Source organism: Aplidium turbinatum, chromosome 1 (genome assembly GCF_918807975.1).
Source record: "Aplidium turbinatum chromosome 1, kaAplTurb1.1, whole genome shotgun sequence".
Classification (NCBI taxonomy): Eukaryota; Metazoa; Chordata; class Ascidiacea; order Aplousobranchia; family Polyclinidae; genus Aplidium; species Aplidium turbinatum.
In genome coordinates this window covers 55255022-55266915 of record NC_137472.1, presented here as the reverse complement: position 1 = coordinate 55266915, position 11894 = coordinate 55255022, and the positions used below count along the sequence as shown (strand labels likewise).

At 36.5% G+C, this 11894-nt stretch overlaps 1 protein-coding gene across 1 annotated transcript; it reads right to left on the bottom strand.

The window, feature by feature from the left end:
- Nucleotides 1-821: 821 nt before the first annotated feature.
- LOC145776460 (uncharacterized) lies at nucleotides 822-7685 on the bottom strand. Its single transcript, XM_082587819.1, has 7 exons — nucleotides 7589-7685; nucleotides 6723-7398; nucleotides 6326-6501; nucleotides 4620-4736; nucleotides 3957-4068; nucleotides 2792-2899; nucleotides 822-1813 (listed from the first exon to the last, which is right to left on the bottom strand). The coding sequence occupies exons 1-7, from the start codon at nucleotides 7628-7630 to the stop codon at nucleotides 1524-1526; spliced, it is 1521 nt and encodes a 506-aa protein (XP_082443945.1). The 5' UTR covers nucleotides 7631-7685; the 3' UTR covers nucleotides 822-1523.
- Nucleotides 7686-11894: the final 4209 nt, after the last annotated feature.

Here is an 11894-nt window from a genome sequence, read left to right as displayed (position 1 = left end):
CAGAAAATTAAAAAAAATCACTTTGAATTTGGGGCATTCTGAGAGCATGTTAAAAATTTGGGTATGAATATTACTGTAAAATGGTGCTGTCCGGTGGCATAGCAAAAGGATAAGAAAATGCATTCTTTGGCATTTTTCGAAAATAAAGCTATGTTGAGTCTGGATGCAACCTATTTCGTCCCTTGAAAAATTCGTACCCCGATTTCGTACCCTGAAATCGGAGTAACAAAATCACATTTCGACCAATTTCGTCCCCTGAAAAGATCGAGAGAAATTTAAAATGTTTGCGGCAACTCCGATCAGCAACTTCGGCTATGTTTTTTTTTTCTCGATCTTTTCAGGGTACGAAATAGGTTGCAACCGTTGAGTCTCTATGTTTTCTTGTTGCTAATTCCTTTGTTGAATTCACATGTTGAGTTTTTCCATTGAAAATGACAAAATTACTGATTTTTCTGAGTAAATTGCGGGCCCCCTAATTAATTTGCGGGCCCTGTGCGATCGCACGGTTTACACACCCCAAAGACCGACACTGCTCGAAGACTAAGCTATATATCTCTTTGCTGCTTCCTGTTGTGTTGCATTTGCAGTAAAAGCTACGTAGGCTACTCTATATATTGTCGCAATGGGAGCAAGAAAACGTGATGAGGCTAGCCCATTACTGATGGACCCCCATGTCAACTTTACTGGGTAGGTATGCTGGATTGTTGGTACACGTATAACCTACACCTGATGACATCACCTCCAAGTTCCTTCACTGCGAAAAAGTTGACAACTTGTGGCTGAATTATTCTTGTCTGGAAGTGAAAGGTTCTAACATTTCTTGGTACGGTAGCTAATTTTACACAAAATCAGTCAAGGCAGTATTATAAATCGATAAAAGAGATCAGTTACGTTCTAATAGCAACCCCTCGACCCGGAACCATGGTGGTATTAAATTAAGTTGCCTATGTACAAGGGTAGTCTGTTGCAAATGTTCTGTTAAGCAGTAGGCTAAAAGAGGTCCCCACTCCCCATAAGACATTGGCTACTAAAATTTTAATGTGGGCTATATGACTAGAAAATCATTACTCAAAAGAAATCACTATTAGCAAAGTAATAATAATAATAACAACATTTAACTTATATAGCACCAGGTCCACAGTGCAAACTATGCTCCTAGGCTACATGAGCCTATGTTACCCTTAGCGGGATTTTCAGACATAACCTGCAGGTTAACAAGCTCAAGTATGTCTATTGTCTACATCTTGTGCCTGCCCATCGAATTGATATGATGAGACGCAAAAGTTAAACCAGCGCCACTGCAGTGTTGCCAAGAGACCTGCATCGAAATGAATATACAGTATATACAACGTGAATAAAGCTTCTACAATAGCCTACACATTACTTAGGCTAGTAGTGGTAGCCTATGTGTTGTTTGCATAGTTTGTTTTCCAAAGTACGACAAAAGTTAGAATATAGCCAAAACTTGAAGTACACTTTGCGTTTCACTTCCTATAATTTTTGTGAAATAATCTTTCTGCAATTCAACGGCCATCGACCTTTGACCAATCAAATTTCCCGAACTTGTTTGGCCCAATAGGTTGGTAATCGTCTTGTGCTTTTCTCTTGGTTGCTTTAGTGTTTGTTGTAGCTTCAGCTGTCCGGCGATTTATGAGGCGCTTTTCATGTGCGAGCGGTTTGTGGTAATCAACTGAACTTCTGTCAGTTTGTGAATCTCCACAGCTAGATGGTCCACTGACGGTGTCGGAGACTCTCGACGAATCCGAGATTGGGTCGAAGTCTGGAGGAACTTCGAATGGAATTTCTGCTTTATCTAAATCAAATAATACGAAATGCATTACCATAACTGCAACTATTCTTGAGCTAGCCTGTAAGTTATACGTGTAATCTCCCACCAGAGGTGGGCATACGCTACTTTCAAAGTAGGACGCTATCGCTACAATATGCCAAAAGTGCGGCGAAGTGGCGACGACAATGAAAAGTAACGCCATACCAAACGTTACGCGTGCTACCGCTACTTTTGTCAAACTAACAAGGGATAGCTCTATTCAAGTGCCTTGTGAAGTCAAAATGATCTTGAAAATGAATAATATGACCTTTCAGTGCCATATTCGTTTGTACTGCCATTTCAACGTGTTGGAAAACAAATTCTTGGTGAATTTTTTTTTTTGTTACTATGTTTTTTTACTTTTATTACTATATTTTTTTTTTGTGTTTCCATCAAAAATCTCTAAAAACGATTTGTTTCTTCAACTTTAAATTGGCAAGTAGCGGAAGTACTACTGAAGCAAATGTAGCGCCTCTTGGCTACCATTACGTTGGAAAAACTCATTTCAGCTGCTATTCCAACAAAATGAAGCGCGCTAGTAGCGGCGCTATAAAAATAGCGCGCGACTGCTGCCCACTTCTGTCTACGACAGAATTTAAATGGTTAAGAAATACTCGCTCGTGAAGTTAGTTAGAAAGTTATTTCGACAACAACAAACCGTTTGTTACGAATTGCCTTAATCCAACATAACTTGTTTAATGTATTTAGTACCGTAGTTTGGGTTAAAAAGCAACTACACCCTAAGCCGTTTGAAAACGCGGTCAACTTTGATTTAATCATTAATCATTAATAGTGATCGATAAATATAAATTATCAACACACTTTGTTATCTTCATAACAACAGAAAAACGGACCATCAGTATAACTCAAAAATTGGTCTTTGCAAATAATTGTAACATTACTCTTAGTTGAATTGGCACTTCAAAAGTAAACACAAGTGATATGAATAGACTACTCCCATACATGGTTTTAGTTGAAAAACTTGTCTGAAAAACTTTGGATGAATTCTTCCATCTTCATCTCCTGCAGTCAAGACGACGCCATTACTTGACACGAAGAACTTCAAGCCCGCTGAAAAACCAACAGAGGTGTGTTGTAAAACTAAGGATCCTCTGAGCAAAACCGTCACAATCAGTGCGCTGTTTAGGCTGTCATCCATCACAAATATTTAACAAACGCTGTACGTCATATAGATACAACTAGGTTTTAAGATTTTCCAAACAACTGCCGAAGTTGTTTACAAAATGATAGCCTACTAGTTGAGAAATAGTAATAATATTACTGCGGTTTTCGGAAGTTATATTGTTCAACAGATGGTTGTTGAAGAACTACGTCATCATTATCACGAAGTTCCTTCCTTGTACTGAAGCTTGGACACAAGGCGCCATTGTTCATGGCCATGTGCTATTCTTAAAACATTTTTTTTACATAAACTATTTTTTTTACATATTTTTACATATTATTTTACATTTTACTATTTTACATATTACATATTTTTTTTACATGAACATTTTTTTTACATTACTTAAAACATTTCTTAAAAGCTTTATACATTTAGCAATTCTCGATGTCCAAATTAAAGGCAATTTAGCTTATGAAAAAGTGTAGTGAAGAAGACCACATTTCTCCAAAGGCACTCACTACAGGACAACGTATGGCAATGCTTTTATCTATAATTTTAGGTTTTGTTGCGTTGAAGCCATGACCTGCTCACAAGAGATTAGAAAGGTGAAGAATGTTACCATAATTGGCAGTAGGAAGGCACAGCGGAAATAAGACGTTGAATTTCAAATAACGCAAACCTGGTTCGACACCCGGTTTAAGCTCGCTGTTGATAAACACCGCTCACTTCTACCCATGGTGTAATAAACTGTGTGAGCGTAGTTGCTGAATGGAAGACGGTCAAGAAGTCACCCTACTCTCATTAGTGCCGAAAGCCTACTTTGAATGAGCACCTTATCTTCTTATTCCCCAAAGCTCATTAACTGAATATGGGGCCAGCTTTACCTTAATGATAACTGAAAAATTAGGCTGCACCGAACACAGATGCTGCTACATCTTCAGTTTACTAAAAACATGTCAAAATAAAACTATCAACATAAATTGGTTTAATTCAAACACTTCCCACCTTGCATCGCTTTATCCAAGTCCAACACGATGACTAGTTCTGAGCTCTTCCTCATCCCACTGACAACTCGGCGATCATTTGGAAATCCGATTGCAAAGTGGATATGATTTCTCTAATAATTATGTATTTGTTACAAGATGCACGAGTCCAACCTTTCAAAAGGAGTTTCATAAGTTGAACGTATAAGGATTTTTAACTTTTACCAGAAATTTTGCAGCTTTACTCAATTCGCTTTGGTGTTAAAATGCACACATGCTCGATTGCTCGTGAGATATAGTCATTATTGCAATACCCTATGCCAATTTCTGAAATTAGTTTTTATTTTGAAATGTTTTTCTTTCAAATATATACATTAGGATTACTTTTTATATTTATTAAAAAAGTGGCCTTTTTCGACAAGTGTAGGTAAAACAATCTGTTTTAGCTTTCTACAACAAATTAATGCTTTTCATTGGCAAGTGCATCTTACTTTATAGATTTGGAGTAGTCTAGCAGCTTTTTACCCTTTTTTCAAAGACATCACCATTTTTCACAGAAAAAGCTTCGTGAAACCATATAGAAACGAAGCAAATGACAAGACTCAAGGTTCACACCCATGTTGAATGAAGTTTCCTTGTAGGAACCGGCTGCAGTTGCAAGAGATATGTCAAAAGAGTAGCCTACCTTCATTCTGTTGAGCCCTTCTTCTTTGATGAACTCCCACGCTTCAAAGTATGTCCCATGAAAGATACTTGGATAATCTTGTGGGTTGGTTATTGGAGTGAGGTTTAAATTGTCGACCTAGAACAAAATAACAACAGTATCACATTAACAATGCACGGTACATTACGAAATCTCTAGTTTCCTATAAGATCACAAACTTTCAACTGCTACAAATATACTCCTACTGTAATATACCAAACGCAGGAAGATCGTTGTGATCTTAAAATGTCTCAAACAGTTTCTATATGAATATTAAATAAGACACTGAAGAAGCCACCTTTAAGGTGGCCGAAGCTTTATCAATAAATCATATAAGTTCCGAACCTTGCTGATTTTATTTACTTGTTAACTGTTCCGGTTTGCAACGCCATAGTCCACGCAAAGACCTTTCGTTTAGAATGGCACTGAATGACTTAACAATGATAAATAATAAAATCAGCCAGGTACAACCTCATAAATATCACTATATTTGTACTATTTATCACTTGCAAAGTTGAAATTGAAGTTAAGATTCAATAACAATTACCACCAATTTTATACAAAAAAAAGAAGACACTTTGACACATTTAACTGGATGCCAAAAGCCTTTGACGTTTCTCCGAGAAGACAATTTGCAACGAGGTAACAGCTCAAAAAACTCAGGTGTGACACTAGCTATTTTACATTGAGTTAAATTTCCTGAACGTCGTGTTACATAGATCACATAGTCTAGTTTGAAAGTGAAAAATATCATGCTGTCATTCGTTTAGCTTATAAGTTTAGTCGCATGAACTCATTTCCAGCATGTTACTATCGGTACTCCTTTTTTGAAAAAACTATGTGTAAAACATTTAAAAACATGCTGATGAGCATAAAACAGATGTTTGGAAATGTTGTTTGTGAAAAAATAAAGCGTTTAACAAAGCATGCTAGTAAAATGAACGTAAGGTGACTTCAACAGTAAAATAACTAAGGAGATTCATTTTTGACCTAAAAAACACTTTGTGTTAATGCAATGATTGTTTTGCATTCTTTGAAGTCATGATGCACAAATTTGGAAGAAATTGCCACAAAAATTCAATAACAAAAGTTCAACGATGTTCTTCCACACATTTCATCATAACAGTTCGATAAAAATTTCACTTAAATCTTAAAATATCATGCATCAACAATACTTTACTGAAGCTGAATGTATAAAATGGTTTACTGAAGCTGAATGTATAAAACTACCATGTAAAGCTTTATTATACTACAGTACTACTTTTATCGAATTTAGAAGGGGAAGACTTTTCAAAAAATTTATAAAACGCAGTTATCAAAACATACTAACTGCATCAAAAGATCATCCAATTACAGAAAACATTGGTCCTTTTAGTAAGTAAACTTTCATGAAAAAAAGCTGAGTTTATTCAAAAAAATTGACTGTACTTTGAACAATTATATACGGTAGCGTCAAAAAGAATTCTGGCCAAGCAAAACAAACGTAGGTATATATATGTTAGTATAGTATACTTTGGTAAACGTTTAGTGACATTAATGATCCCTAGACAATGACAATGATCCCTGACAACAACATCCGGGATTTCAAGCTGTATCAAATTGCCTGATGCTAATTTGTCGACTAGCCATCTGGCATGAAATTGGATGCATCAAAATGTAACAAAGTGAAGAAAAACAGACAAACAAACCTGAACTGTATGTCCTTGTGTAGCTTTTATGAACCAATCTGGACCCACATGCTTAAGTTCAAAACGTTTCTTGTCATTAGTGTGAACAATCTTCCAAATGCGATCAAAAGAAATGTCCCCACAAGTGTTTATAAATTTCTTATCATGGATAATATGACCAACATTGACATAGCCCTCTGTAAAAATATTTAATAAATCATTTGTCTCTATTTAAGCATACACCACAAAAGGAGTAACAGCGAGCACAGGAATCGGTTATATTGCTTTGTTTTATATTAGTAGTAGTTGTACAAGACAATCTTTTTTCAACTAAAAGTTAGTGGTAGATTCGTTACAGGTTTGGTTACAAATATATAAACAACAAAAAAATTAAAAAGTTGAATGCAAACACGCATACCTGAATCCATTTTTATCAATTTATATTTTCCATGACGAACAATTCTGACAATTTCTTTAGATAATTCCACATCATCGATCCAATTCTCATCTTCATAGTCATCATCATGATAGGAGGAGTTCAATAAAGAACCTCTTCTTCCCCTATTGGCTGATGACATTTGATACTGTGGATAACCTCTGTAGCCACCATGTGTGTGGTGAGCTGATTGCATGGAATGACTCTGCGGAATACCTCTGTAGCCACCACGTGCGTGGTGAGCTGATTGCATGGAATGACTCTGCGGATTACCTCTGTAGCCACCACGTGCGTGGTAAGATGATTGCACGGAATGACTCTGCGGATTACCTCTGTGGCCACCACGTGCGTGGTAAGTTGATTGTACGGAATGACTCTGCGAATTATCTCTGTGGCCACCACGTTTGCAATGAGTTACATTTCTATGAAAATGATCTGACTGTTCTGAATCGTTTCCTTCCCATTCTGGGTACATTTGTTGGTGTTCATAATTTGTCTGGTCCTGGTAAGTAGAATAATTGGCAGCATTCTGCTGTCTCTCGTTACGAGAATCTCTACGAGAATAACCATGGGAGGAATGATGTTGGTGATCTTCATGGGATCCTTTGTTTGTTGATTTGTGGTTATCTTTATTATAGTTTTGATAATAGTCTTTTTCCTGAAATATTTGCTTATAATATTAGCACACATATTACAGTACATAAACATCATGTATTCAACATGACAATGCATTGTTGAATGCAATTATTATAAAGTTAATTTTATAGCAATGATTGTAAAATAAAAATATTTCAATTTGAATACAGCAAATATTCATCATTAATCTTCACATCTGTTACAACTTTTACCTGTTTAGGTTTGCAGTGTTTTTTCTTTTTGTGCTTTCCCATTTTCAGTATTTATTTCTTAATAAGTAATAAACTTGATAACCTGTTAAAGCATTCTGTAAATTTTAATCAATAAAAATATAATCAAACCAGTGATGATACTCTGTATTATTTGTTTTGCAGATAGATCTGAGTAATGCTCCTTTGTTCTTTATAAAATGCTAACTCCCAAATGGCAGGAAACAAGACAACACCTAGAATTGCTTGTACAGAAAACAACAAAAACTCTTGATGTATATGTGTAAATTGCAAAAAAAAATTTTGGTTTAAAAGTTTTTATTAAATTATCAGTCAGGCAATTTTGTTTGTCATGCATATTTTAATTCTGAAGTATCTGTGGTTATTCAAACTTTACAATTAGAAAAACCACACCTATAAGTTGTAAATGACTTACCTTACCTGTTTGGCTTACTAAAATCCCAAAGCTCATATGTGAAGTTTTATATTTACCTATTAACACGAGTGCAACCTATTCCGTCCCCTGATTACTTCGTCCCGCGGTTTTGTTTCCTGAAAAGATGGAGAAAAAATATACAACAGAGCCAAAGTCACTGATTGGGGTTGCCGCAAACGTTTCAAAATTTTTCCTTTGGAAAGATTGAGAAAAAAAAATACAACAAAGCTGAAGTCGCTGACACTTCACAATTTTCCTTTGCAGAGGTCAAGAAAAAAATACAACAGAGCCGAAGTGGCTGATCAGAGTTGCTCCAAACATTTCAAAATTTTTCCTTTGCAAAGAAGGAGAAAAAAAAATACAACAGAGCTGAAGTAGCTGATCGGAGTTGACGTAAACATTTCAATTTTTTTCTTTCAAAAGATCGAGAGAAAAAATACAGAAGCGCCAAAGTCGCTGATTGGAGTTGCCGCAACAGTTGACCCCCTAAGTATTTTGAAATAATAGTTGATAAACCGAACCTCACTTTCGGGTTAGGCTTATTGAATTAAGATTAGGGTTAGAGTTTGGGTTAGTCACACTTATTTTGTGGTGGCCCATAAAAATTCAATGATTAATTAAAATTGTAAAATATTTGCGGAAAGTCCGATCAGCGACATCGGCTTTGTGCTATTTTTTTTCTCGATCTTTTCAGGGGACAAAGTGTTTAAGGGACGGAATTGGTTGCATCGTATTAACACACACTTCCTAGTTTACTTTTCTTGGCATTGTATGTTTAGTTATTGTCTGTGTGTGTCACCCGGTAACCAAGTTTGACAGAGTTAAGTTTCCATTTGTTATTGAAGTGTTGTTGTCTGTAAAATATATATTCTGTCTATTCGGTGACATTGAATGGAGATTGGAGAGCAGTCCTTGAAATGCGTTGCTCAAGTCGACACATCAACAGTCGAGCCAATGCCACTTCATCTTGAAGCTGCTTCATTCATAAAGCAGTGCGCTTAACCAACTGAGCTATAAAAACATTCATTACGGTCAGAGGTGGGCACCCGCTACTTTTAAAGTAGCGCGCTACCCGCTACCGCTACTTGGGCCAAAGTAGCGCGCGCTACCGCTCCCAATTTACAAAAGTAGCGCGCTACCCGCTACCGCTACTCGGGCCAAAGTAGCGCGCGCTACCGCTACTTCTTCCGCTACTTTTGTCCAAAATGACACTAGGAAACACTCAAGTCCCCAGTGACGCAAAAATGACCTTGAAAACGAATGTTATCATTCGTTTACATTGTCATTTTATTGTCGTTATAGAAAACACATTCTAAGGGAAATTTATTGTTACGCATCTTTCAAAAACACAAGCATTTCAAAATGAGAGTCACTAAGTCCTGCCCGCTTTCGCTTAAGCACATCTTTTCCAACAGAGAAAAGTCTCTCCACCGCAGCACTGGAAGAAATGGGGGTGTTGTATTGAACAGATAACTTATGTTTTAACTCGGTATTTGAAAAGCTCAAGGACTTGCTCTTGTCCGAAAAAAAGGCGTCCATAATTGCTGCTTCCTTGTGCACCGACGTTTCACGGGATGGCGCAAACACTCCAAAAAATACATCCTCGGGGTCATGACTGGTGTTGGTGTCACTCTTCTCGGTATCAACCTGGCTTGATGTCTCCCGCAACCAGGGTTGAGAAAAACCCGGGTTTTTTTAAAAAAGCCCAACCCGCCCGGGTTTTTTTAAAAAAACCCGGCTGTTTTTGGGTTTTATTGGGTTTTTTTAAAAAAGATGCAAAAAAAGGTAGATTCATGCATATTTCACCTCAAAACTACTTTTTACGAGTGAAGTGCCTTTCACTCACAGTACATGCTTGCATAACTCAATAAAATAATGCACTAGGGCTGTTGTTGCTTGAATGTTGCATCATCCACTGATTTCTATAGCAAGTTGATGCTACTGTGGTAGAAATCACATTATTGCATCATTTGTTTAGATTTGAAGGCAAGAAGCATTTATGCCATCATGTTTAAATATTTTTTATCATTTATATATATATTATATATATATAGTAATGGATGAGCAATTGCGTGGCCAATTAGGCAAATGCTCTGAAACAGCCATGCGTTAGAATCCAGAATCTGTAATTGGTAAATAGCCTCCTAAATTGCATTTCACATCATATATACAGACTACAGTAGAGTACCGTAGTACTTTCACCAATTTAACTATAAGGCCTTATTGCATAAATGAGTTTTAGTGTAGTATACACAAAGTGACATTACTTGATTTTTGTGTACTGTGCAATATCCACTGCGTTTTCAGTTTATTCTTGGAAATTACTTCACAATCACATCCTTAAGTCCTAATTTAAAGTTTGTTGTAAGTGCCTTGTAGTGTTTTTGTAAAAATTTTTAATTTGCAATAAAAACTGGACAAAAAAACACCCGGGTTTTTTTGGGTCGGGTAAAATACCAACAACCCTGCCCGCAACAGTCGAATTACATCTGTCTTGACTTTTTCTCGCAGTGCGTCAGCATCATCCGTGGAAACGTAGTGCAGAAATTGTAGCCACGACGTCTTGAAGGAGGGATGAAGACATGATGCCATAACGCATTTCATGTTGTTGAAGCATTTGTTGAATTGTTTCTTCGCGCCTTCAAGGACTTTCATTTTCAACTCCTCACAGGTCACAAGATCAGCTGATCTCGGTTAACTTCTTCTCGCAAATTGTGATGGTTGGAAGCAAGACTCATAATGTGCCTTGGACTTGCCCTGAAGAATGTCTAAAGCCTGGCAGATAGGCTTCATCACACGAAGATATTCGCCGAAGAAGTTGACGTCAGCTAGAAAAGACCGAAACTTTGCAACCAAGCCGATTATATAGCTGTTTGACCACGCCAGTATTGCAAAAAAAACAAGAATTTTTTTCAATTTAAATTAAAAAGTAGCGGGTAACGGGAGTGCGACTGAAAAAAAGTAGCGCCTCTCCAGCTACCGCTACTTTGGAAAAAAAATAGCGCCGCTACTCCAGCTAAAAAGTTGCGCCGCTACCGCTACTTTTACCAAAAAAGTAGCGCGCTACTGCCCACCTCTGATTACGGTACATCAAATAAAGCAAAGATGAATATTATTTCAAAAATTTAAAATCCACTTTCGGATTTCAACTTAAAATCCAAGTATAAATTCAGAGTATATATAAGCGATGTAAAATCCAAATCTGGTTAAATCTGACAATAAACTAACATCATAACCCAAGTACATATATAAGTAAGAAACTTATAGTATCCAACCTTGTTAACAGAAGCTTGTTTGAAAACGTTATGAATGATATTGTTTGAAATTGTATAGGGTATTTATGGGGTAATTCCGGACATGAGGTAATTCCGGACAGCCTGGGGTAATTCCTGTTCTAATCGTATTATCAGTCTATTTTGTTTCAAAACAGAAGTATAAAGAATAAATACACACGTAAATACAAAATAACAAAGTAAGTAAACAACACAACGTAAACAAAATACATTAATGCGTTCATAAAGTGACTTCCCCAATCCGAGGATAAAAAAACATTCAAACACAATCTTTTTCAGAGTGAGCAAAATGTTCCTTTTTTATATACATGTAATTTAGCTTTCGAGCGCCAAATGTCAAATGTGGTGAAATACTGAAAAAATAAAGTTTCTGTGCTGTCCGAAATTACCTGTAACAATAAGGCTACGAGGAAATTCTGTTTTTTGCATTAAAAGTGTGCATGTCCGGAATTACCCCACAGACGGGGTAATTCCGGACAGTTAGGCACTGGAAATGTAGGCCTCATCTTGTGGCCAAGTTAAAATAATTTTAGAAAATTGCTGTAGCATACTATTAACATATGCGTGAATGTCTTAAATT

What these genes read in the sequence shown, in the direction of transcription:
- LOC145776460 (XM_082587819.1), bottom strand. Translation starts at nt 7,630, where the DNA reads ATGGGAAAGCACAAAAAGAAAAAACACTGCAAACCTAAACAG. An exon ending in ATTGATAAAAATGGATTCAG is followed by an intron (nt 6,502 to 6,722) that starts GTATGCGTGTTT and finishes ATATTTTTACAG; the next exon opens with AGGGCTATGTCAATGTTGGT. An exon ending in CACAAGGACATACAGTTCAG is followed by an intron (nt 4,737 to 6,325) that starts GTTTGTTTGTCT and finishes ATTTTGTTCTAG; the next exon opens with GTCGACAATTTAAACCTCAC.